Source organism: Gouania willdenowi, chromosome 4 (genome assembly GCF_900634775.1).
Source record: "Gouania willdenowi chromosome 4, fGouWil2.1, whole genome shotgun sequence".
In the NCBI taxonomy this organism is placed as follows: Eukaryota; Metazoa; Chordata; class Actinopteri; order Blenniiformes; family Gobiesocidae; genus Gouania; species Gouania willdenowi.
This window is the reverse complement of record NC_041047.1, coordinates 40,676,767-40,704,584: the sequence shown is the minus strand read 5'-3', so window position 1 is coordinate 40,704,584 and position 27,818 is coordinate 40,676,767. Positions and strand designations below refer to the sequence as shown.

Here is a 27,818-nt window from a genome sequence, read left to right as displayed (position 1 = left end):
TTATGGTTCACATGTATTTTATTAAAAATAAAACAGTCGATACAACAAATAAATAGTACATGCATGTAGAGTGTGACCGTGTTATACTAGGCCTTTCTGGTCTTCGTGGGAACGCTGGTGGAAGACAAAAGAGACCGCTGCATCCCAGGAGGCCTTCAGCACCTGGTCCCTCAGGCCTCTCCTGTCAAAGCAGTGGTTCCACTGGGAATAGTTACTGGTACAGTCTGAACCATCAGCAGGAGGCTGGACCTGTCTGCCATTCACACACCGACGACAGCGAAACCTTACAGCGACACAGGAGAGAAAAAGACCAGCATGATCAAAAGATGAGACCCTACACTTTGTTTAACATTAACAATATATTAAATTCTATACAGTTAAAATAGTATTGAACAATATTACAAGTTAATGGATTTGAAGGTGACAAAAAATTACTTGAATTTGATAACTCATGATCATGTGATGTCACATACTAATTGCTAATTTCTTGCAACATGTCAAGCATGCATGTTAAGCTGCCATGTTGGGAATTAAATAAACCTTTCCCCACAAAGTCTTCCAGAATACTATTTTTGTTAGTTATATTACCAGGGATTTAAACCTTAAGGTTAGCCACAGGTGTAGGGAAAGTTGATGGTCAGTAGATGTTGTAGGAGGTGAAGTAGGAAGGTGGCAGAGTTATTGCACAATGTGATTTATGTTTAAGTAAGTTAACAAATTGTTTTATCAGAATTGTATTTGAAGTTAATGTCATTAATCCTTAAAACCCTCTGTAAAACGTAACAATTCATTTTTTAAATATAATTTTTAAAGCTACAGGGAGACATTCCAAAAGAGTCAAAAAGACACATGAAGCTCTAGAGCCACAGGTTACAGACCCCTGCCCTAACCCAAGAAATACCAACATATACCAAATGTGTCAGAATTCAGTAAATGACACTTAATGACAGTCTTCATGACATCTCATTCATGCTAATGTCATAAGAATGACATTAATGATAGCGTAAGGTCAGCCTTATACATGAAACTTCAAATTAACAAATAATCTAAATTTCATTTTGTGCTTTCGCTTTTTAATTTTACTTACCTCATTGATTCATGTTATTGTTTTTATCTTTTTTTGTAAAGTGTGCCTGATTGTTATGAAAGGAGATTTTAAATAAAATGTATTATTATTATTAATAATAAGATAATGAATAATTGTTATTAATTCCTGGTGCAAGAAGTGACTTTCTTATCATTTCTAAATTTGAGAAAAATATCTATCATTATCATTACACAGTAATTAGTAGAATCGTTTAACTACATATGATGCAAACAATAATAACATTGTAAACTACAATATTTGCATTTCCTGAATAAAATACAAGTGAGGATGCAGGTGCTGGTCCACGTCACACTGCATTAGCTTAACATTAGCTAGCATTAGTCTAGCATTATCATTAACCTAACAATAACACTAACCTTGCATTAGCCTAGCATTAGCACTAACCTAGCATTAACATTAACCTAACAATAGCATTAATCTAACATTAACACGAACTTAGCATTTGCATTAACCTGACATTAGCACTAACCTAATATTAGCATTAACCAAGCATTATCATTAACCTAGCATTAGCATTAATCTAGCATTCCCAACCTAGCATTAGCCGAGCTATAGGCTATAGGATAACAAGTGCCTGCTGCATCCTCACTAATGAGTTGTCAGAGGAAGCGTTTACTTGTCGTGTGTGTCGCTGGCAGTGTCTTCGTTGAGAGTGAAGAGTTCTCGGAGCTCGCCCAGAGAGAAGTGGCGCTCCACGTCCTGTTCCTCATCCACTACACAGCTGCTCAGCGCTTTCTTATGGGCCTGTCTCTGCAGGATCTTCTCCTCAATGGTCCCAGTCTGTCAGCACACACACACACACACACACACACATACACACAAATTATAGGACTGGAAACTGGTTCTGCTCACAGCCAAGTGCACAGAATTGATTTTAAATATTTGTTAGTTTATCACAATAAAGGAAATTTCCCATAACTCTCAAAAAGTAACTAAACCTCTGCTTTCTCCTGACCTGCCACGAGGAGGGAAATGATGATCAGTAAGATGGCGCTGGTGTATGTGGCCTGTCGTCTACCTCTGTCCACTATTTTTGTGATTTTATTGTTTTTGACGCTTCTTATTAATGACATCGACTCCCTCCTGGTGCATCACCGTCAGACACTTTTGGATCTTCATTTTTCTGCCGTTAATTTGAGGCAAAAAGAGCAAAAAACTGCAATCCTTTCAACTCTTGTAGATGTGCCACCTTAAATGCTCCGTACCACATCCTCACCTGCCCGGAGACACCGCAGGAGACACAGAGGCAAACGAGGCGGTCGGCTGTTAAACTCAAGGCTTCCCTTGTGCTCTCATCACATCTTGGATTGATCCACTGCATACCCTGGCAACTTTGTGATCCTGCGATCTCCTACTTGGTTCCCGTGGTGGGCTCTGGAGTCGACCCCCAGTCCGGTGCTGTCTTTCAAATCTCAGGACGCACGGAAGAAACGTGGAGAATCTGTGGCATCTGACTTGGGCTCCGTGCCTTGCCTCTACTCAGGATGGCCTCTCGGTTCCTATCAGGATGGCGCTGGTCATTGCAAGATCCCTGGCAAACAGGTTCCAGTGGATTGGATTTTCTCTTCGTAACTGAGGCCTGGCTACGCGTTGGCGAGTCCACTGCTCTCTCGGATCAGTTGCCTACTGACTGTTTATTTTTTAATAGTCCGAGAAAGTCTGGTAAAGGAGGAGGTCTAGTGATTATTTTTAAGAAGAGCTTTGTTTGTAAACAGCTCTCAGCGCCATCTCCTCCGTCCAGCTTTGAACTGTTTCTACAGTATTTGTGCTGGGCTGATCCCAGCTGGTACTGTGTGCTGTGATTTACAGACCAAATACAACAAGGATTTTATAAATGACTTTTCAGACTGGTTGGCCGAACTAATGCCAAAGTATGATTGATTGTTTTTTAATTGTTCGGCATTTCAACATCCATGTGTGTTGTCCTGACAACACACATGACTTTGTGGATCTCATCCAATCTTGGTGCAATGCGTAGTGGGTCACACACACCAGTTAGGTCATATTCTGTATTTGGTCTTGTGTAATGATGTCCATTTTAAATTTGAATGTGGGTGATGCAATTTTATCTGATCATAAACCTGTTGTTTTTTACTTTTCCTTTGCACACAAATTTAAAGCGCGAGCTCCAGCCTTGCTCTCCAATGTGGTTAACTCCTCCACCACAATACTTTACTTCTGACTTCACTGAGAACTCTTTGGTGACTCTGGGTAATCTGTGAGCTTAGATACAGAGCATCTGCTCACACAAGCTGAATGTCTAAAAACTCTGGACTTTGCGGTGCTGCTAAAAATGAAGCGTTTAAAACCTAAACCTCAGCCTTGGTTTAACGATGTTACCCGGATCCTCTCATTGATGGGCCTCAGCCAATCAGCTTCGATGCCTCCACTGAGCTCTGTAACACATTTTTGCAGTTTTTTATTAATAAGGTTGCTCATGACCCTTCTATCTTTGTCCCCTGCTCAGCTACCTTTATTCAGTTTGAGCCGACATCCTTACAGAAATTAAAGGAAATTGTGGATCATATGAATCCTTCAGGCTCCCCTACTGATGATATTCTGCCACGCCTTTTTAAAGACATTTTTCTCACGCTCGGACCATCAGTTCTTGCGATCATAAATAGCAGCTTGACTTCTGGTGTTGTCCCTGTTGCTTTTAAACATGCTGTAGTAAACCCACTTATTAAGAAACCTGCCCTTCATCCCTCAGTCTACTCTAACTTTAGACCCATCTCTAAGCTCCCATTCTTGTCTAAAGTTTTAGAGAAAATTGTTTTTAACCAGATAAATGATTTCCTCTCCGCAAATAACATTTATGAGGATTTTCAATGAGGTTTTAAACAAATTCACAGTCCAGAAACTGCACTGTTGAAGGTTTTTAATGATATCTTCTTGGAAACGGATTCAGGGAACACAGTGATCCTTTTGTTTTTAGATCTCACTGCTGCTTTTGATACAGTGTACTAGGGGTGGGCGATATGGGAAAAATATCATATCAGGATTTTTACTTTGTGAAATCACGATCACGATTTTAATCACGATTTTTTTCATTCAAATCATTTAGACTATTTTAAAGTTCTTTACCAATAAAAAAAAAACAAATCACCTTCTTAAAACATTGCCCTAAATGGAAAAAAGGAATAAAAGATCATTTAGAACAAGGTAATTATCTTTCTTTTTTTTTTTTTTTTTTAAATTGTATGTAAGCAATTCATCAAACTGGTTTCTAGTACAATTAACATCGAACAAAAAAGCTGACAAGTTATTTTAGTCACACAGTCTTTTTACTTTGTTTAACTAAAGTGGTGTAGCATTAGCATTAGCAACACTTGCTACATAACATGCATCATATCAGTCTAGTGATTTCTATTTGTTATTGAGGTAACACTCATATCAATAAAATCCTACTTTAAGCAGTGTTTGAATCCCTCATTTCACACAGTTCAAACAATCATATCCTTTACAAAATAAAACGTTACTGCTTTGGTTACATTAGGCCTGGGTGATATGGACCAATACTCATATCTCTATATCAAAATGGCACAAGGTGATATAAACTCCATTTATTATAATTTTTTTCAATAGTTTTACAAGAAAAACAATATTGGGTCAAAGTCAGTGGAGCCACAAAGACCCTTTTACTAATGACTAGCAACACAATAACAACATTTTGTGTCACTTTTGACTTTTTCCTTCATTAAGGCTGAAATGTGATTAAATTATGTAGTGTTGCTTTTTTCAGGGCAGCTCTGAGTTGATGAAAGTAGTTTTTAAAGTAAATCACATTCAGGACACTGTCTCTTTAAGAATATGGAAACAGCCCCGTTAGCTACAGCAGCAGATCTCTGCTACAGCGCAGCGACAGAGAGTTAGTTATAGAAGAGAAACACATGCAGTGTTTTCTCAAACATATTTCAGTGTTTCAACACTCAGAACTGATGGAGTTAAACAGACAGACAGACATCTGCACTGAGCCTCTGACAGACAGGCGTTAACACGGAGGAAACAGCACTCTAAGCTAACTCTGTGTCCGTACACTGGGGGGGGGAGCCGTGTCTGCATCATATGACTGTGTATGGACCACAGACATATGGCGCAGACACGGCACCACAAGGGTTAAAATGTGAACTACAGACGATTCTACAATCTCCGTGATTTGGGAGATCATCGTCATGTTGAAATCCTTAACGATCTAATATCATCATATCGCACACTCTCGATTAGAGCATTGAATTGGGCTCAATGGGGCAGATCTTAACTGGTTTTACTCATATTTGCGACAGAACTTTTATTGTAAAAATTGACTGTTTTACATCTGACTCTGTGCATCCATCTTGTGGTGTTCCTCAAGGGTCTATTCTTGGTCCCCTTCTTTTTGCTCTGTACCATCTACCTCTGGGGTCTATAATGAGAAAATATGGCATCTCGTTTCATTGTTATGCTGATGATTGTCAGATTTAGTTGCCCCTGATACCCAATGATTCCTGCTCCTTTTGAACTGTTTAAATGAGGTTAAGGCATGGATATCTTTTAATGTTTTTAGTTTGAATGAATCCAAAACAGAGCCTATTCTGTTTGGTTCAAGCAAATCCAAAGTCTTGTTTAGTCTGGACTCTATGAACAAATATTCAAAAAAGTCTGTGACCAGTCATCGTGGACTCTGGATTTACTTTTAATAAGATGTCAACTTTACGTTTTAAAAAAGAGCTTCTTTCAGCTGTGGTGCATTGCTAAGTTTAAACCTGTTTTAGGTAAGAAAGAACTGGAGACCGTTATCCATGCTTTTATCACAACAGAACTGGACTATTGTAACTCTCTCTATGTTAGGCTCACCTCCAGCTGGTACAAAACACTGTTGCCCTGTTATTGACTGGTGAAAGAAGGCAGGAGCATAAAACACCTCTTCTCTCCTCCTTTCACTGGCTCCCTGTATGCCAAATAATTGATTTTAAAATTATTTTATTGACATACAAATGTCTAAATGGCCTCCATCCATCCGACAAGTCTGAACTTCTTCAGCCATACACTCCATCTCGGGCTCTACGCTCAGCTGGCCAGCAGCTCTTGGCCGTGCCGAGGACGAAAAGGAAGTCCAGAGGGGATTGGGCCTTCTCTGCGGCAGCTCTAAGGCTATGAAACGAGATAAATATAAGAGAGGCTCCTTCTGTTCCCATTTTTAAATCTCTTCTAAAAAAACAGTTGTTTGCTGTGGCTTTTAACACCGTGTGAGTCTATGTCATTTTTAATTGTTCAATGTTGTATTTCTTGTATATGTTATATGTTTTATTGTACAGCGTTTTGGTCAAACCTTGTTTGTGTTTAAACATGCTTTATTAAAAAATTGGAATTGGAATTTAAAAAATGCCTTGATTATGGGCGGGAATCCTGGATCAGTTAAGACATGCCCAGTCCACACTATTAAATCTCCAATTACGGTAACAATCTATGCTATGCTAACTAGCTACTCAATACTCAATATACCTCTCTATTCACTCTTCTCTCAATCCAACCTACTCACCACAGATTGTCGAGACCACAGTTGATTTATCAAAGGACCGGGGGGCTAACAATGCTTGTTTGTGACACAAGATGGTCCCAAAATGTCACATGATCTTGTTCTCAGCCAATAGCAAAAATCAATTGTAATAGCTGGGTTTCAACACATAAAAGGCAGTCACTCACATTTTATAATAAAATATGCCAAATTGAAATACTTTGACTAAAATGTTGAGAGTTGGACCAAGATCAATCAACAGCATTACTTCATACCCAAATACATTTGTATTCAGTAGAAAAAGTGGTTTTGGGGTTTAGTTATTCTTTCAGGAGGGAGTGTTGTGTTTAAGTTTTTTGTTGCTGATTTAATGTGGTAGTATTTTCATTCTGTTAACTGTGTGCACTCACAGAGAGGAGCCTGTAGATGTAGCAGGTTTTCTTCTGACCGTCTCTCCATACCCGAGCCATCGCCTGCTCGTCGTTGGCCGGGTTCCAGTCAGGATCAAACATGACCAGACGATTTGCACCAATCAGGTTGAGGCCACACCCCCCAGCCTTACTGCTCAGCATGAAGATGAACTCTGGGTTCTGAAAAACAAATGCATTCAGGTGCAGTTCCTTGGGTGTGTTCAAAATCCCATACTAGCGTACTACTCACATTAAGTCAGACGTCAAAATGAGTATGTAGTGCGCTCACACTAGATAGTATGAAAAGATTGAGTACGTGAGAAATACCCAGATGTATGCTATATCGAGACATTTCCTAAGTATTGCACGGTGGGCACACTAATCACACAGAACCGCCGCATGATGCATTGCAAGCAGAACGTAAAATGGTCATGGAACCGGCTTCAAGCTAAAAAATTAACATCCCCATTTCAAAACCCCTTTTGTAAATAGGGCTCTTGTTTTGAAGTTAACTGGAAGTTTTGTCAATAGCATGGAGGTTCTCCCAAAATCTCTGAAATGTGGGAATTAAATGTGTTTTCCGCAAGTTTTATGGATCAAATGAGCAGATGTTGATATTCTACCTGGTCACTTTCTCACTTAAAATGTTTTCAGAACTTTCAAAGGTAGAGAATCAACAGAGATATTTAGCCTCAGTGTGTTTCAGATTTTTGTCGTTATAGGTTCCAAAAGCATTTTGGAAAACTTGGAATTATACTTCAATGGGAACGGTCCATCATCCTAATCATACTATTAATATACAGTAGACCGCATATACTCGTTGTGATTGTAGAATGTTAGTGGGACATTTTGAACACAGCCCTCATTTCTCATATCTTTCATTCTTGTTCCACAAAGTCACACTCACAGACTGAACATTGAACCTTTCAACAATCTTGGCCCTTTTCTTGATGGACATGGTTCCGTCCAGGCGAACATACTGGTATCTGGAACAGACCGACACAAAGGTTCACACGTCAGAGAAAACTAATGACCAAGGTCGGACATGGGCAGCGTTTCCAAAGCACCTTCTAGATCTGCACAGCTTCTCAAACAGGTCCAGTGTTTGCGTGTAGTTGGAGACAAGAACCACCTTGTCACTCGTAGTGGTCCTCGTCATGGCCAGTAAGTAGTCCAGAACCAGCATTTTTCCTAAAACAGAACAAGTTATGATTAAAAATGTGTGTGCAGCTTACAAACCACTAAACAGAAATTTTATAAAAACTACAATTTTATTAAACACAAAGCTGGGGAACCATGTTCGAGTTCTGTGGCTTACACTTATGTAGTTAAAAATGATTAAAATATGTTTCATTTAAAGTTTTCCCATTTCAGTTCTGTTGAGGATCATTTTATCTTCTTTTTAAATAAATGAGGGGTATACGGACAGGAATAAGGCTCAGACGCCCACGCCAAAGACATTAACACCAATATCTTCATTGATTAGGAAGCCTGACAAGGTAACCATAAGATGAAAAACAAATTAGATGATACATAATATTTTTAGTGTATTTTACAGATGATTTAAGACATGTGTCAAAACTGACCCGTTATCAAGGGAGATGCTAACAGAAAGCTATCACAAGAAGAATGTTGTGTTTCATGGGGTTATTTATTAAAGGCTCAGTAATTGTGATTAATTGAATTTGAACTTTAGTAATTGTAAACGTAATTGTAATTGACTTTTAGTGGAAAAATAATCATTATAATTTTAAGTGTAAAAAATGCTGGTCACGATAATCATAATTTTGTTGGAATTGAGCATAGATAATTAAAGACGTTATTGTAATTGAAAAATGTAATTGAACCCAACCCTGGCTAGTAGTGCTGACTCATCACTGAAAGGCATCACAGTCAGGGAAAAAGATTGATAGATATCGATCTCTACGTACGGATACATGGACACATCTTTCCTAGGGAAGATTTCCAAGGAAAAGTTAATAGTGTTGTGGACATGAAGCAGTCGAATACTTCAACACTTCAACTGTTTATATGTGGCACTCAATGCCACATATAAACAGTGTGCTTCACAATCTAAACAAAAACAATCAACTAATTAAAACAATAGAAAAAAATAAAATGAATGAGTTGGGAGGGCGTGTCCATAATAGTCCCAATATTACTGCGGATCCCACATAATGCCTCATTCAAATTTGAAAAGAGCGTCTTCAAATCAGAGTTTTGAATCAAGTGTTATTTTTTGTCTCTACAGTGTGTGTGAGTATTTATTATTGAGGGCCTATAACAAGCATGAGTAACTCTATAACTACATTCATCATCAACTTCATCATTTCAACAATTCACTTTTGGCTTTAAAGTTATGACGTAACAAAGACAAAAAAAACTATAACTTGAGCGTCTCTTCACAAACATTGGCCCTCAGAGAGTTATAAATGCTGGAGATTTCTTCCTGTTAAAAGGGAGTTGTTTCTTCTCACTGTTGCTAAATGCTTGTTCATGTGGATCTTGTTGAGTTTTTTCTTTCTTATTATGAATTTTATATTTTGATAAACGTATTGAGATGACTGCTGTAATTTGTGCTATACAAATAAAGTTGAATTGAATTAAACACTCTAAGAATCTTTATCATATGCAATAGGACTTGGTAGATTGTTGTCATAAAACTGGAGATTTAGCCCCGAGCTATTAGAGCTAGCTATTAGATAATAAGCTGCATTACTTGTTGAATGTGCTTCCGATGAGGACGTTCTATTATATTTGTTTAATTCAAGGAAGCTGATGTTGATGTTTACAGGTTCTCACCTGAAAGCTGCGGTTCCACAGCTTTAGGGCAGTAGCCTGAAGGAAACAGGTCCAGTGCTCCCTCGAAGCCTTCGTTCCCTTCCACACATTTGTCATAGATGAGAGCAGGGTCTGGTGGAGAGCACAGTCAGGTGTGGAGATACGACCATGATTTGAACAGCTGGTGATGCAGAACTCACGATTGCAGAGTTTCTTCAGTGAAGTGATGGAGGACAGAGAGTAAACACTGATTCTGTCCTCCTGTAAGGACTGCATGGCCTGCTTCAGGAAGCATTTGTAGAGCTGTGCCTGTAGAGGAGTCAGCCTGCAGGGCATCATGTACTCAGAGTCTTACATAACACAGACATACACGTGTGTTCCTGCAGCTTCTTTTTACACTCAAAGGCTCCTTACCTGCAGCACACAACCTGCTCGATCTTCACAGGAAGATACTTGGAGAGGATATCAGATGTTCTCCTGATCAAACACCTGTGGATGCAGGTCAAAGAAATCCAGACAAAAAACATACAAAGTGAAACAGCTGAAATAATTAAGACAAGGCAGAAAATCAGCCGTCCTCGTACGCAAGTGTAGAAAATCCTCTGCTTCGACAAACATTAGAGAAAGAATAGATTCTCAGCTCGGTTCAAGAAAATGGTGAAGAGTTTGTTATGGAATCAGAACAGTACCATAATGAATGAACTCTTGCAGTTGTATTTCAGATTCACAAATGCACACGATCTGTTCCACAAATATATATTTTATGCAAAATTGTAATATAAATTCTGAAATGCACAAGCTCTACTTCACATTTTGAGGCACACTTGTAATATAAATCCAAAGGTAATGAAAATTTCTGAATATGCGTTTACAAACTGCTTCTGTGCTGTGAAACCTCTGTGCATTTGTGAGAGAAATGTGTGTGGTCAATTATGAGACTGCCTTCACGTAGCGGGTCAACAAACGTCACCATTGGCTGATAAAACTGATTGACAGATTCATCAGCCAATCAGGTGTGTTTGCTTTCAGCCAATCATATGGCTTCTTACATTTTCTCCACACTCTTGTTTGAACACTGCATATGCGCACATATCAGTAGCTCTGCAATTGGTTTAAAAGTGTTGAGTTTTTAAACTTCTTTTTCAAATAATAATAATAATATAAAAAAAACATGGGCAATATATCGATATTCAAGATATATCAAGTTTTCCATTTTGGCGATATAGAAATGTACAATATCACTTATATCAATATATTTTTAGTTTATAGCTCATTTTGGATTAAGACTTGTTTTAGGGGTCAGTGCCTTCACTACTTCTCAGAACAGCATGAAAAGCACAGTTAGATGGATTTATGAGTGCGTCCTAACCCAGATCTTTTCCTATACAGGCCATACTCCAGAACTCACTCACACATGCTGCCCCTTAGAGGAGAAAAAGCCAAATATGGCAGTATATTGTGCAGCGGTTTGTTAATAAATGTGCCTGTGTGGCATTTTTCATCAGCAAATTTGAACTAGAATTGTCTTTCTGGTAAAATTTCTTTGAGTTAAAAATATCAAGATTTATATTGTATATTTATACGTCGCCATTTTGAGAAAAATATTGAGATATGACATTTCACCCATATCGCCCAGCCCTATTTGTAATCACATATTTTAGAACAATAATAAAGCTCTTTATTATTAATGATCATGCTAAGGCCATTCTAGTAGCCCCCACCCCCCTGTTATGATGCCCCCCAAATATGGAACCACTGCATGGTGGCATTGACTTTGAAGAGTTAACGGGTAGAAAGCAGTGAGTGTTTAAGTTAACAATTTATAAACTGAAAATATCTGAAAATGTCATTTTTCCACATCATTTCTCAATTACAATCGAAACAGAAATTATGGAAAATCTTGCATCGTTCACATTTTCCCAAGTCATTCCTAAAGCAGTAAGGAAAGTCCTACTTGTGAGCTGGTGGCAAACCTGTTGACAACGCTGATCAGCTCCTTGAGTTTCTCCTCTCCTCGCTGTCTGTCTCCATCACTGGCATCAGCATCCCGACCCTTCAGGATGGGATGTTCAAAGCGCTTTTTAAACTCGTGGGCTGTGCCTGGTAGAGGGAGAAGAAATCACAGGTACTGTATGTGTGCACGAGGTGGACAAAGAGAGCGATTACTCCTCACCAAGTATGCCAGCATTCACAAAGTGGACTAAGCTGAAGTACTCCAGCAGGTCGTTCTGGATCGGAGTCCCTGATATCAGCACTCTCCTCTGAGCGCTCATGGCGTTCAGAGCCTGGTACGTCTGGTTGTCAGAGTTTTTCAGACGGTGGCCCTGCGACACACGGCCATTACAGCAGTTCATCATTCCCTGATTGCTCCGATGGCTGAATGAGTTCAAACCACACGTACCTCATCACAGATGACGAGTCCCACTTTGCCGCAGTGCAGCACCTCAGCGTGCAGGTGGAAAGTCTCGTATGAGATGACGAGGATTGGGGTTGGTACTCGCAAACCATGCTGAGCAATGAAATTCTCTGGAAAACATGAATAAATGTCAAATTCTGTCCGTACTTTCTAATAAACACCAGAGTGTGAGCACATCATAAGCTCTTTAAAGCCTTCACTGACTGAATGACACGGAGTAAAACTAGTACACCTAAAATGTCTCACTGGTACCGGTAATACAAGTAAAATCTAACGTTACAGGAACTCATTCCTGCCTGTGGCGATCGAACTTTGCAATTCAGCACTGTAACCCGACAGCTTTGATTTTTGTATATATCTGTATTATATTTGTACAATTATATCAGTCTGTAAGGACATGAGTTGGGAACCGGAGGGTCGCCGGTTCAAGTCCTGGTGCGGACCAAAATACAGAAGTTGTTCTGGTAGCTGGAGAGGTGACAGGGCACTTCTCGAGTACTGCTGAGGTACCCCTGAGCATGGCACCGAACTTTAACACTACTCCAGGGACTACAGATGAAAAATAGCCCTTAGGCTACTTCTGGCATATTTACAGAAATGTATATAATATACTTTATACTACTTTGTAAAACTCTAAAAGGACGCATTAAATCCACTATCCATGTGTCCCAGGGACGCACCTAATTTTTTCCCATGAAAAACGACACATTGTGAACAACAACTTATGTTTAAAATCACAGTAACTAGCAAAAGAAACCTAGCCGTCAGCGGACCCCTTTACGCATTAACTTAGCGCAAACATGGTCTCATTGAGTACATGCTAGTTTAGCCAACTAGCCAGTTAACGTGGAATTCATTTCAAAATGTTTCCCGGGACCGCTTATTGAGTGCACCGCCCTCCCCCATGAAAGCTTTGTGTATCGCAGCGGTGCTCCGTGAAAACGTGATCAGCTTTAAGCATCTTCCCCTGCTCAGTGTTGGAACTGTTATGCCTGGCTAACTAAGAATAACTCGGTCCGTTCTGTAATTTTGGTCTTTTTATTCCAGCTTTTTGTCCGTGCTTCATAGGTAAACATTCACAGTCAGCAAGCTACCTCAAGTACAAACGTTTCAATGGGAACTTCCGGTTTACAAAATAAAAGTCCGTTGGAGCAACGTTATTAGAATGTTACATTCGAACAACATCTCATCAGAGCTACAGACAGTGACGTGCCGTCAGGGTAGGTAAGGTAGGCAGTGCCAACCCAAGGGTGAATTGATATTTTTATTATTTGTTTTAATTATAATATAATTATAAATTATTTAATTTTCCATTTCCAATAGCCTACAGTACCTAAGTGTAAAAGTGTCAGCATTTTGTGATTTTCATAGCCCAAATTACTAAACAGTGCTATTTCCTGGAACAGCTGCAGTCTCACTCCGCTGGAAGGCAGAGGGAGGCCACGCCCCCTCCCAAAGGCACGTTGCTCCTCTGCCTCTGCTCCCATTGTGTGGTTTTATGTGTTTGCGCATGCGCAGTCAGGTCCCCAAGATGACAACCATTTACGTCCAAATGCAGCGTAGAGATCTGCCTTTGGACGTAACCGCACTATGCTAAATGCTATACGTAAGTTCACAGTACATTAGTGAATAGATACCACGTGACCGCTGCTGCTATGTTCTCTAGCTAGTGGGCGGGATAACATTACAGTCAGGATGACAGCGCTAGAGACAATAAAGAAACTTTTTTTTGAGGAAAAACGACAGCTTTTAAAAGATGGGAGACCAACATCTGAGTTAATTTAATCTAAGTTGATAAAAACCTAATCAATAAATCTGATCAGATTCAGTAAACCATTGATCCCCGAGAGGAAATATGGTGACATTAATGCTGTTCTCATACATCTTTATATGACATAAATAATTAAAAAGGAGTCAGAATAATCCATGTTACTACAATTTATATCTACTTTATTTTTGACATACATTTTTGTTTGATTATGAGTTTTTTTATGTATTAGTATTTATTTTGTTAAAAACTAACATTTTCTTTAAAAAATGATAAATATTTGAAAAAAAAAAAAAAACAGAATTTAATAAAATAAGGTGGAAAACAGAATTTGAGAAAAAATAAAACCTCATTTGTAAAAAAAAAAAAAAGTAAAATGAATTTTATAGGGCCCTAAGTCAAAGATACAAAGTTCTTAGTAGTAAGCAGTGATGTTGCTAGGTACGATACACTGTAAACATCAACTTATGTTTAAAATCACAGCGAGCAGCGACCAGCTGCATCTGAAGAGAGAGAAAACTGGGCCCAGAACATGCCAACAAAAATGGAAGAGAACTTTAAGCTCCTCAAAGAAGAGCTTAAAGAAATGATTAAGGACATGAGACATGATTTCACGTCCTTAAGACAGGAACTATCTACGAAGATGGAGAACATGACGAATGCCCTGGAGAAATCATTGAAAATACTGGAGAATGATGTCAAGGTACTGAAAGAAGAAAATGTAAAGAATGCTGAAAAGATAAAAACGCTGGATGCGAGGGTTGAAGATTTGGAAAGAAAAGAAAGAGAAAAGGATGTCATCATCACGGACCTAAAGATAAGGCCAAGGAGCTACGCCAGTGCAACAAGACAAACAGAGGATCCGACCATCGAAGATGAAAAATCGATTGAAGAACAGGTGATTGATTACCTGGACTCGAAAGGTATTGAAGTGAACCCAGACAACATCAACTACTGCCAGCTGCTGCCAAAACGCAAAGACACCAGAGATGTGAAAATTACATTCACCAACGTGAAATATAAAGCTAAAATAATGAAACAAGGAAATAAACTTGTGGGAACGATGGTGTTTATGAACGAGAACCTGACGAAGCAGAATGCAAGTATCGCATGGAAAGCACGCCAACTGAAGAAAGGAGGGAAAATTGTGAGAACTTGGACCAGAGGCTGCAGGATTTACATTACACCCCCAGGAGGAGAAAATGGAAAACCCGTTCTACTCCAAAGGATGGAAGACCTGGAAAAATACGAATGAGGTACCTAAAAGTCAAGAACACTGATAAAAATCATGGATATGGACAGAATCGCTAAAAATCATCCACAACATCAACATCAACAACGGGAGATTAATCAAGTAGACGAAGTGGACCCAAACAACTTTTCACATTGGAAACAATACACGAACAGCCATTACTACACAGAGAATGACTTCAAAGTGGAAAATAAGAAGGAAAAAGGTCTGTCACTTGTTCACTGTAATTGTCGCAGTATGTATGCAAATTTTGAAGACATTAAGGATTACATCTCTACTTTGTATAGATTTGATATAATAGCACTATCAGAAACTTGGATGACAGAAAAAAAAGGCATGGATTTTATGATAAAAGGATATAAATTTGTCTATAAGAACAGATTACATAAGCCAGGAGGAGGGGTAGCACTATTCATAAAAGAAAATATAGAGATGGAGATTATAGAGTCTTTGAGTTTAACTGTGGAAGAAGTAATGGAATGTATAACAGTGAAAATTACATGTCCAGAGGGACGTAAGATAATAATCTGTTGTTTGTATCGTGCACCTGACTGTAAAATAGACATATTTAATGAGAAACTAACTAAAATGATAGAAGAAATTAAAAATAAGAGATTACTGATATGTGGAGACTTCAATATAAACATTTTAAACCCTTTAAAAAATACACACATTGAAGACTTTACTAATTACATGTACACAAATGGATTAAAACCTCTCATAACGCAACCAACCAGAATTAATAAACACAGCTCAACACTGATAGATAACATCTTCACAAACATACAAAACACAGATATAACGAGTGGTATATTAATAAATGACATCTCTGATCATTTACCTATATTTATGATACTAAACACAAAAGAGAAGAAGAACCGTGAAAATCATAACACACAGACATACAGGAGACTGGAAGGAGAAAAACAACTAGAAAACTTTAAACAGATAAAAAGAGAGACGCGGGAAACTGTCTTCAAGGAAGGAGATGTAGATACAGCGTATGACACATTTACAGACACAATAACGACAATATACGATAAATGCTGCCCAAAAGTAAAATAAACAATGTACCATGGATTAATAAGAAAATAGCCAACGTATGCAAAAAGAAAAACATATTATATAAAAAATATATAACAGAAAAAACATTAAAAGCAGAAGTACGTTACAAAAAATACAGAAACAAAGTTAATAATTTACTAAGAGAAAAAAACAGAGAATATTATGAAAAACAATTAAAAGAGAATAAAAACAAAAACAAAAAATTGTGGGAAATAATAAACAACATAACCATGCGCAAATGCAAAGAAAAAAATGCAGACCATTTTATAATAAACAATGTAAAAGAACACAATAAAAACATAATAGCACAAGAACTCAACAGTTTTTTCATAAATACTGGAAAAGACATAGAGAAAGGGATAAATAAACACCCAACACTTAAATGGAACCATTTTGACAATGAGAAGAAAGACATTGATAAGTACCTTGTACTCGAAGAAGTAGCAGAAGCAGAGGTGGAGAGAATAATCACTACCTGTACCTCAAAAAAATCCAGAGACGTTAATAATCTAACTATGAGTCTAATAAAAACCATAACAGCTGAAATAACCCCGCCATTAACACATATAAGTAATCTATCATTCAAGAATGGGGTTTTCCCAGAAAAGATGAAAATTGCAAAAATCAGACCGATCTACAAGGGTGGAGAAAAATGGAATTTCACTAATTATCGACCTATATCAATATTACCACAATTATCAAAAATTCTGGAAAAACTGTTTATGAACAGACTCGACAAATTTATAGAAGATAATAATATACTACATGAAGGACAATATGGATTTAGAAAAGGACGTTCAACAGCAATGGCTATAATTGACATCACAGAGAATATAAGAGAAGCATTAGAAAAAAAACTATTTGTATTCGGAATTTTTCTGGACCTAAAAAAAGCCTTTGACACAATTAATCATGATATTCTTGAACAAAAACTTCAAAATTACGGAATAAAGTACAACGCCTTAAAATGGATTAAAAGCTATATGACAAATAGGAGACAATATGTTGACTTTGAAGAACACATATCAAAATGCCAAACTATACAATGTGGTGTTCCACAGGGTTAAATGTTAGGGCCAAAACTGTTCATTCTATACATAAATGACATTTTCAAAGTCTCAAATTGCCTCAAACTAACGTTGTTTGCAGATGACACAACCATTCTATGCACAGGCAAAGACATTAAAACTCTAATAGAGTCAACAAATGAGGAACTATTAAAAATTCAAACTTGGTTAGATGTAAACAAATTAGCCCTAAACGTCAGTAAAACAAAATTCATTAATTTCGGAAAGAGAAAAAAAACGGTAGATATAAGAATGAAACTAAACAGGGAAATAATAGAAGAAGTAAAAGAATATAGGGTACTTGGAGTGTGGATGGACGACAAGCTGACCTGGAAAAAACATACACAAATAGTCAAAAACAAAGTTGCCAAAAGCAGTTACATCCTATGGAAACTTCAGCAAATCCTACATACCAAATCACTTAAAACAATATATTCTTCACTCATAGCGTCGCACTTAAATTATTGCTCCGAAATATGGGGTAATAACTACAAAACGTATCTTGAACCACTATTTAAACAACAAAAAAAAGCTATAAGAATTTTACATAAAGTACCACACAACACACACACAAACGATTTATTTGAGAAGTCAAAATACCTAAAACTGCAAGAAATAATACACTACAACACACAAATACACGCATTTAGGGCTGCATCAAATAAACTACCACATCGAATACAAAAACGTTTCACATACAATCAAAATCCCTATGAATTCAGACATAATGTGTTTAGACCAAACAGGATCATATCAAACGTTGGCAAACATAGTACTGTGTATAGAGCCATGAACCTCTGGAACAGCCTTGACGAAGAGACAACAGTCAGATAATCTGAAACAATTTAAGGAGAAAACGAGGAGTACATTTCTACATGCATACAGATCTCAAGTCAACTCTTCATTGAACGCTACAGCGACGACATGGAACTCCCGAGGAAATACGGAGGAAAAAAACAGTATTAAATCCGCACAAACATGATCGCCTTGAGTACATGTTAGTTTAGCCGCTACAACAACAACTAGCCAGTTAACTAGCTGCTTACAATACACCACAAACATATCTGCATCATTTCATTTTTACAGACTTGGCACTGTTAGTTAAGTTACATTTTGTGCTAAAAGTTTCGTAGTGATTGACTCAGTTCATTTGATATAGTTGATGTTCAGACAAGAAGATTTTGGTGACATTTTATTTTTTGACTCTGTCATGATGATGAGAATGTTTTGTTTGTATTAAAATAAGCACTTTTATTGATAATTTATTTGGTACAACAGACACCATTTTGTTTTCATTTGAAATGTATTTGTTTAATTTCAGAACATACATAAATATACATGCTAATTATAGACATATCATACCACCATTAAAAGAGTTTAACACTACAATTTAAGAAATAGAAGAATATAAGAAAAAGAAAGAAATAAAGTTTTTTACTGGGGACCCATTGAATTTCCCAGAGACCCACTCAAATCACCACCTGTGGGTCCTGGGGACTCACTACATTTAAAACTAGGGATGTAACGATTCACTCAACTCCCGATACGATTCGATTCACGATACTGGGTTCACGATACGATTCTCTCACGATTTATTTTAAATAATGGGACTGTAGACAAATTTTTTTTTGGGAAAAAAACTAGAAAATACTGTACTATTTTCCTTTTATTTTTCATTGTCAAAAGAATTCCTTGATAAACTATTCAAAACAATGCAATTTAACTAAAAATAAATCTTGAATGAAATAAAGGAATAATACAAATGAAAATGAAGCCTATTAATTTAAATTCTGATTCTGTAATAAACAATGCAAAACTGCATAATAGTTCTTTTTCTTTTAAAAGTGCAACTGAAAATGTATTTTGTGCCTTAACAATTGGACTTTTAAAAAAAAAAAAAAACGATTGCACTGATTTACGTCATATTTGTTTGGACCAGCAGAGGGCGCTGGTAACACAGTGGTCGGTTGGCATGCAGATATCTTGCAGTGAAGAAGAGAAGCTATGCTAGCAGACAGAGCTAATAGAAAAACGTGACTTTTACAGATATTCAAGTAATATTACAGATATTCTTTTGGTGCTAAAGGGGTAATGAATCATTTATTAACATATTTAAGAGTAGAAGGCGGCCAGAAGGAAAGTATTAGCAGACTCCGCCCGCCGCCTACACTTGTGGATAGCGCCCTCTGCTGGTTAAAAAAAGTACTGCGATTCAATTTTCAGAAAATCGATATCAACCGTGATACCTATGAATCGATTTTTAACTGCCTTACGATTAATCGTTACATCCCTATTTAAAACCTATCAACATCAATGAATATCTACTGTCCCTATAATAAAATAAATAAATAATAATAATTTCTGTTTTCTATTATTTGGAGATTGATAAAAGTATGCAGGAACCTTAATAGTTGAACTTCTCCAACCTAGTTGCCGGTCTATCTCATCCTTTGATCCTCCATCGATGGCCACTGGTGAGAGGCGAGCTCCAAGCCACTTCCCTACTTCGTTATACCAGTTACGAACAAGACTGGAAGGCGAGACGACGATGGCTTTGTCTATTTCCGGCTTAGCATCCGGGCTTTGACGTAGCGGGGTCCACATTAGGGCGATGCACTGCAGCGTCTTCCCCAGGCCCATCTCATCTGCCATGATGCAGCCGTAAGACCCGGGGATCCGTCTGCCGGTCACACACTCCCACAGGAACTTCACCCCCTGAACAAACCACACATATTCACAGTCACATACAATCAGGGTTGGGCTCAATTATAATTGCAATTGCGTAGTTGATATTTACAATTATGGCGTAATTATTATTGTAAATGTAATTGGAAAAAAATCTGTTACTGTTGTAATTATTAATGAAATTTAGTTTAATTCAGATAATTGACTTTGTAATTGTAATTTTATGGAAATGTCTAGGGAACTTCATGGAAATTCTACAAACTGTTAATTACAATTTAACTAAATGCAAAACTGGGGAAGTGTGTTGCAGTTCTATGGTTTACACATTCATAGTTGGCAATCATTAAAATATGTCTCATATTTACTTTTCCCACCAAAATAATGAAATCTAGAGGTATGCCAACAGAAAAAAAGTAACAGACGTCCACACCAAAGATATTAAAACCAATATTTTCATTGATTAGGAAGTCTAACAAGGTAACCAACAGATGAGAAACAAATGAAATCAAAGGTAATATTTTTTTGTGTATTTTACAGCTGATTTAAGACATGATTCGAAACTGACCTGTTATCATTAGAGATGCTAACAGGAAGCTAACACAAGATGAAGGTTACATATCATGAGATTGTTTATTAAAGGCTTAGTTTTTTGTGATTAATTGTAGTTGAACTTCAGTAATTGAGAACGAAATTGTACTGGTAATTGTAATTGAACATAGACAATTGAAGAAAATGTAATTAAAAAATGTAATTGTCCCCAACCCTGCATACAATACAATATAATGCAATAAGTGACTGCGGCAAATCGTACATTTGTAACCAAGGTTCTGATGCTTCTAACCCTAACCTGCTACCCGTGCATCTTCCAGAACTCAAACAAGTCCCTCATTGGTTTCATCTTTTATATTTAAAGTGTGTCAGTACAGGAAAAGGAAGTGTTTTACTGCTGTCAAACTGTTTTTAGTTCAGGCGCCAAAGATGGAGCAGTTTGATCTGTAGTGGGCCACAGATTTTAGGAAGGACAAAGAGCAGATTTAACAATATTATGCCCTAGTTTGCACTTCCACGTATTAACTGATATGTAAGATATGTGAAGAATCAACGATATTCAAGCAATGAATGACATCAATCCAGCAGGATCTTGCCTTCAAAAGTACTTATTTTTGGGACAGATTTTTGTTTAATTTAGGGGAATTTTGTGCTATTGTTTGCATGATACGGGCGACCATGGCTCAGGTGGTGGAGGGTCGTCTTCTGATCGAGAGGTTGGGGGTTCGATCCCAGTACCTGACTATGTGTCAAAGTGTCCTTGGGCAAGACACTGAACCCTAAGTTGCTCCCAATGGTCGACTAGCGCCCTGCATGGCAGTCCTGTCCCATTGGTGTGTGAATGTGAGAGTGATTGGGTGAATGAGCTGATATGTAAAGCGCTTTGAGACTGCTTCAGTGTGGTTATAAGGCGCTATATAAATCTAGTCCATTTACCATTTACTATGAAATTACAGGATTTTAGAAAAACTGGGAGTTCTTTCAACAATGTGAGATTAAAAATGACTGCCATCATGTGATATAAGCATGAAAAAACTGAGCCCTGTAAATATTGTGGAGTTTCACTGGAGAGACTGAGATATGTACAACTGAATTATGTCATTCACGTTTTCTCTATACTTTTTTACTTTCTTCTGTGGGCCACATTGGATGCTTTAAAGCAGGTTGTCAAACTTTTTTGGCTCAAGAAACCCCCTCCTCTAACTTTTGAATTCAAGTACCCCCTTTGTCCGACTAGAAGAATTTGCTTAGAATTGTGTGGAAAAATCACTTTAGAGCACAGTGATGAATGATGGAGTGATAACACACATTAAATAATGCCATTTTGTAAATTTAGTGCCCCTGAATAGATCTATTTCTATAGTTTTTATCATTTACGTCATTACCCTCCTGTAGTGGGACCAAGACTGACCCTTGTATTTTCAGTTCATGTTCTAATCCAGATTATTTTCATCATCATTTTTTGGTTTTTTGTTGTTGTTTGTCTGTTCTTTTCATTATTCATTATATTTCTCTCTAATTTGGTTCTTTTCATTATTCAGTATATTTTTCTCTAATTTTGTATGTTGTTGTTATTATCTAAATCATTCTGTGTGTGTGTTTTTGGTGTCGATTGGTTGTTTCTTATTTGATTTTGTATGTTTCTCTATTTTTGTGTTTTTTTGTAGTGATAGTGTATTTTTCTCTCATTTAGTGTCTTTGTTGTCGTTTTGTGTGTTGCTGGATATAATAAGTATTTTTCTCTCTTAGTGCATGTTTTTGGTGTCGTTTTGTGAGTTGCTGGTAATATTTATGATTATGATTATCATTTTTAATTAAAAATAAACATAAAGCCCCATGTTTTTTATGCTTTCATTTGTTAAATTTTTTTTCGCTCTCGCTCAAGTACCCCTGTAGTGCCATCACGTACCCTCATTAAAGTATTCACGAGTGTAAACCTCACACTCGTCACTGTATTCTTCGTCACATGGCAATGACTTTTTCTTGCTCTTATTATAATCCTATTTATTGCTTTAAAGATGTACATTGAGAATTATTTTGTTGTAGTTTTTTTATGAGCTAATCTGACTTACTGCTGCAGTATATATAAGAATGGTGTCTAAAAAACACAGGCAGTCTCAGGCATCACAAACATAAAAGTAAACACACAAAACAAATCAAAAAATACACAAAAATACTCCAAAAACACAGAATACGATGACAAAATAATTCAAAATGACAACATATATACACAAAACAGACTCCAAAAACATAAAATGTGGCATAACACACAAAAAAAATACAGAAAAAAAACAGGACCACAAAACTACACCAAATTACTTAAAAAACACAAAAGAAATTAAATACAGAAAATGACAATAAAAAATACCAAAAAAAATGAATACCAAAACACAAAATGACAAAAGAAATACACAGAATGACTGAAAACACAACACAACAAAATTACAGAACAGGGCAACAAAAATACACAAAATGACTCTAAAAACACATAAGGAGGCTAAAAAAATACAGAACAATATAAGAAATGACAATCAAAAAAATAAGTACACAAAACGACTGCAAAAAAAAATAAAATAAAATACAATAAGGGAGAACAGAAATATGCCAAAGGAGTCCTAAAATACAGAAGAAAAAACTTATAAAACAACAACAATGATGGCTCCAAAAACACATGATTCTGATTGGTCATTATTCTAACGCAGACACGTATGTTGATAATGTGACCCTCACATCAGACAAACACAGTTTTGTGGCCCTGCTGTGATGAAAGTTGTCATAATGTTCGATATTTGGATTTGATCTGAAGTGTAAGAAAAAGAGTTGCAGGTTTACCTCTCTCTGATGAGGTCTGAGGACTTTTCCTAAAACTGGATCCACAACAACATGTACTGGTAGTTTTTCTCTGGACGGAGGATGAGAAGTTGTGTTACATTTCACTGACTGCAAACATCTACAATGTGCACAGCTTTAGTGTTGATGTGAGGATGTTTTAAACTTACTTTTCAGCCTTTATCTGCTCGTGAGCACTCAGAGCTGGAGGCTCATAAAGAACTAAAGCATCTTCTGCAAAAGGGTCATGAAGTGATTTCCTCACTCCAGCACGTTTCAGACCCAGTGCCCTGATTCCCAGTGAACCTGCAGGTCAATCAATAAGACAACAACTGAAAGCTGCAGGGGGTATTTCAGATAGGAGGTTCAATAAACTCTGAGTCTATCCATAAACTCTGAGTTAACATACCCCACCATGGGAAACTCTGGGTATCCGGTTTCATTACAGCTGGTATGAAGTGGGTCAATCAACTCTTACTTACGTGCATGAGCACGATAAAAAGCCATCATCAATGGAGCCAAAATACAACGAGCTACCATGGCAACGAGACGGAAGAGAAAAACTTATTTCTCCCTGATGGAGCTAGAAGTTCTCCTGCAGGTGTTTATAGAGGAATATCAGCCTGTTCTAAATAGGTTAACGGCCAAATCTCAAAAAGGACCTTATTTGGGGACACGTCCCTCCCCATGGTAAAACAAAACACAACTGTATTTTTTTTTTTAAGTGTGATATATAAGAAGTATGAACATTATTGTGGTGGTCTCCGGAATTGGTGGCAGGGGTGTTTTTCATTCCATTTAGCGCATTTTCCTCTAATGAATATGCATTGTAGGCGGATCTCCCAGGGGAGCAAAAATATGGGAGGAAGAAATGCAAGTAAATTGATGCAGGGGATGAAATGCCATTCATGAAATCTTGAACATTTTGCGGTGATTGTTTTAGTACGGAAGAATAGTACAAGTGAGGAGGAGGTGCAGACACACACAGTTGACAGAAAACACAGTGGAGATAGAAAAAAGGCTCCAGTTGTGTGTGTGTGTGTGAGAGAGAGAGAGAGAGAGAGAGAAAGAAAAAGAGGGTTGCTGTGCGCAGAGATGGATATACAAAAATGAGCATGGATCAATATCGCTTTGGGCTAACTGCTCCACTGATCTCCTTTCTCTCCATGTTTTGACCGTCAAAGTATTGTGTCGTGTTGATGTCAGGCCAGAATCAACAGATCAGATGTATAATTTACGCATGATCACTGATGGCACAATGGTTACATATGAGAATGTGTGTGACACAGCGCTGCTCAGACCTGCGCTGGATGATGGTCAGTAGATCATCTTCAAAGAATGCAGACTGGTTGACAGACTGTGTAGTTGTATTAACTCAGATCAATATCAATATTACTAGGTTTTAAAGTTGTTGTTTAAAAAAAAAAAAAAAAAAAAGATTTTTATTGTGTATTTATTTTTCTACGTTAATAAATGTTTGAACAGCAGACAGAGAACTCCATCTGCCTCAAATGTCAATGCTTCTGCGCACTGACGTCTCCACAATAAACGAGCAAAACGCTCATTTAAGTAGGCAACTAATTTACTACCCTTTATTTCAGATCTTTGTGAATCCGGCCCTCAGAGTATAACTTACCTTGCTTTATACAACCGGAAATTCAGAGATTCCTTTATTTGAGCACAAACATACTCAAAGTTTTAACACAACCCGCTTTCTGGAATACCCCTCTGGTGATGACAGAAGGAAAAAACAACAACATAAGAGGAAAAGTGTTACCTGAGTAGTTTGGAATGGGGATTTTGAAAGGCTTGGAGCGGATAGCTCGGATAAATGCCTCCTGTAGACAGATTTGAACAGATGTTACGTGATCAACATCTGCATTTAGTAAAGAATGCCAATGAAACGTGGTTCGTTGCTTGTTTCCAATGCTTACGTGTTTATCTCCATCACTACAGGCCGGTCGGTTGTTAGTGGGAGTCAGAGGCTTTCTGAACTGAGAAATGTGGCTTTCTTGCAGCTCATTCTCACTTTTTCTTCTTTTCTCCTGAGAAACCAAGCAGTGTTAGATCACGATTGAACAGGAAAGTAGTGCATTAAACACAGATCTGAGTACAAACTACCACATCTGTACAATCTTCCACATACACACACATTAAAAACATTATCTTTATAATCATTATTTGGATAAAGCAATAACTGCAACTAGGGCTGGGCGACATGGACAAAAATATCACATCACGATATTCTACTTATTCTTCTTGCACAAAAAATCCCCAAATTTTGCACAAAGGTCCAGTCTCATTCCAGATTGTCCCAGCTGCAAAAACAGGCCAATCATCCTAAAGGTGGCACTACAGTACGCCTCTAGGGATGTAACGATTAATCGTAAGGCAGTTAAAAATCGATTCATAGGTACCACGGTTCACATCGATGCTCTGAAAATTTAATCGCAGTACTTTTTTTTTTTTTTTTTTTTTTTTTTTAAAGGATTTTTTTGGCTCTAGTGGCCTTTATATGACAGTTGCTTGACAGGAAAGGGGGTCAGAGAGAGCAGGGAATGACACGCAGGAAAGGGTCCCAGGCCGGAATCGAACCTGGACCCGCTGCAGGTGAGGAACTATAGCCTCTGTACATGGGGCGGGCGCTCTACCCACTGAGCTAAACACCGCCCCAGTACTTTTTTTAAACAGCAGAGGGCGCTATATATAAATCCTTCCAGAAGCGGACGTGACGGGTGGAATCTGCTACTATTTTCTTTCTGGCAGCCATTTACTGTTAAACATGCTCATAAATGATTCTTTACTCCTTTAGCACCGAAAGAATATCTGTAATATTACGTGAATATCTGTAAAAGTCACGTTTTTCTGTTAGCTCTGTCTGCTAGCGTAGCTTCTCTTCTTCACTGGTGGAATAACTGCATGCCAACCGACCACTGGGTTACCAGCGCCCTCTGCTGGTCTAAACAAATATCTGACGTAAATACAGTAAAATGACTGTTTTTTTTTTTGTTGTTTTTTTTTAAAAAGTCCAATTATTAAGGCACAAAATACATTTTCAGTTGCACTTTTAAAAAGAAAAAGAACTATTATGCAGGTTTGAATTGTTTACTATAAAACCAGAATTTAAATTAATAGGTTTCTTCTTCATTTGTATTATTCCTTCATTTATTTCATTCAAGATTTATTTTTAGTTAAATTGCATCACTTTGAATAGTTTATCAAGGGATTCTTTTGACAATGAAAAATAAAAGGAAAATAGTATAGTATTTTCCCCCAAAAAATAAAGGAATATTTTTCAGTCATTTGTCAACATTCCCATTTTGTAAAATAAATCGTGAGAGAATCGTATCGGGAACCCAGTATCGTGAATCAAATCGTATCGGGAGTTGAGTGAATCGTTACATCCCTATACGCCTCTAAAATTTTAAACTTTGGAAATTCCCAATAAATCAACCATATTTGCTACAGATTTCCCCAAAACGTTGCCCCAACAACACTGAAGAAACTGTTGTACTCATGTAAACACACTACATACTGATTTTGACATCAGAATTCATACGAGTAGTACGTTAGGATGACATTTACAACATGGCCTATCAATCTGAGCTCAATGTGTTCAAACCGTAGAACACAGATGGAAAAGTTGTTCATGTTTTATTAAAGAGTTTCTCAGTCACCATCATGAGTAACACTCCTACTTTTCTGAGTGTCCAGTCCTGGTCCACCTCGTCCTGGCTGCGTTTGGCCCGCTGACTCGGTGCTTGGCTCCTCCTCTGTGTGTGGACAAGTGATGACATCACAATCTTTATCAGGTCTTGATTTATACGTCACAGTTTTCATCAACTACATTTTTTCGAGTGACGATAACAAGACTATGAGTAATTTAAAAAAATACACGTGAATGAAAAGTGTATCAAAATATATTGATATTGTCATCAACAAATAAAAATCAAACTACTATATTTTTTCTTAAAAATGGTCATATATATGATATAGAGCTGCACGATTATGGCCACAATAAAAATCAACATGACTTTGTTCATACTGTAATCATGATTAGAATCACAATTATTTATCATATTTGGTAAAAATATTTTTTAGTTTAGTTATGGCACTACTTTTAAACAAATAATATGTGTGGAGTTTACAGTGCAAAAGTAAGCTTTAAAAATGAATTATAATTAAAAAATAATTAAAAAAACAATTACCCCAAGAATTTAAAATGTACCAAAGGCTAACTGAATAAATACACTATTACAGAGTGCAAAGCCTGTTTAAATGTAAATATTGCCAACAATCAGGTTAATCTAACATCGCAGTAAAAATGATGGAGGTAGATTTGTGTTTTTATCATTATCATTCATAAAATTTAAATATTTTCAATCAAAAATAAA

At 37.2% G+C, this 27,818-nt stretch overlaps 1 protein-coding gene across 1 annotated transcript; it reads right to left on the bottom strand.

The window, feature by feature from the left end:
- LOC114462238 (DNA repair and recombination protein RAD54-like) lies at positions 1 to 27,221 on the bottom strand. The gene is made up of 17 exons (XM_028444930.1): positions 27,123 to 27,221; positions 25,359 to 25,469; positions 25,202 to 25,262; positions 23,595 to 23,730; positions 23,428 to 23,497; positions 19,788 to 20,076; positions 12,195 to 12,319; positions 11,967 to 12,117; positions 11,767 to 11,893; positions 10,208 to 10,282; positions 9,994 to 10,118; positions 9,815 to 9,925; positions 8,080 to 8,203; positions 7,920 to 7,998; positions 7,013 to 7,192; positions 1,725 to 1,888; positions 1 to 283 (listed from the first exon to the last, which is right to left on the bottom strand). The coding sequence occupies exons 1-17, from the start codon at positions 27,219 to 27,221 to the stop codon at positions 82 to 84; spliced, it is 2,229 nt and encodes a 742-aa protein (XP_028300731.1). The 3' UTR covers positions 1 to 81.
- Between the last annotated feature and the right edge of the window lie 597 nt (positions 27,222 to 27,818).

Bases quoted from the DNA above. Each gene is read 5' to 3' on its own strand.
- LOC114462238 (XM_028444930.1), bottom strand. From the start codon at position 27,221: ATGTCATCACTTGTCCACACACAGAGGAGGAGCCAAGCACCGAGTCAG. The intron at 23,498-23,594 runs GTAAGTTTAAAA...TCCTCCGTCCAG, and splicing joins GAGCAGATAAAGGCTGAAAA to AGAAAAACTACCAGTACATG. The intron at 11,894-11,966 runs GTGAGGAGTAAT...TCCCTCTACCAG, and splicing joins TGTGAATGCTGGCATACTTG to GCACAGCCCACGAGTTTAAA.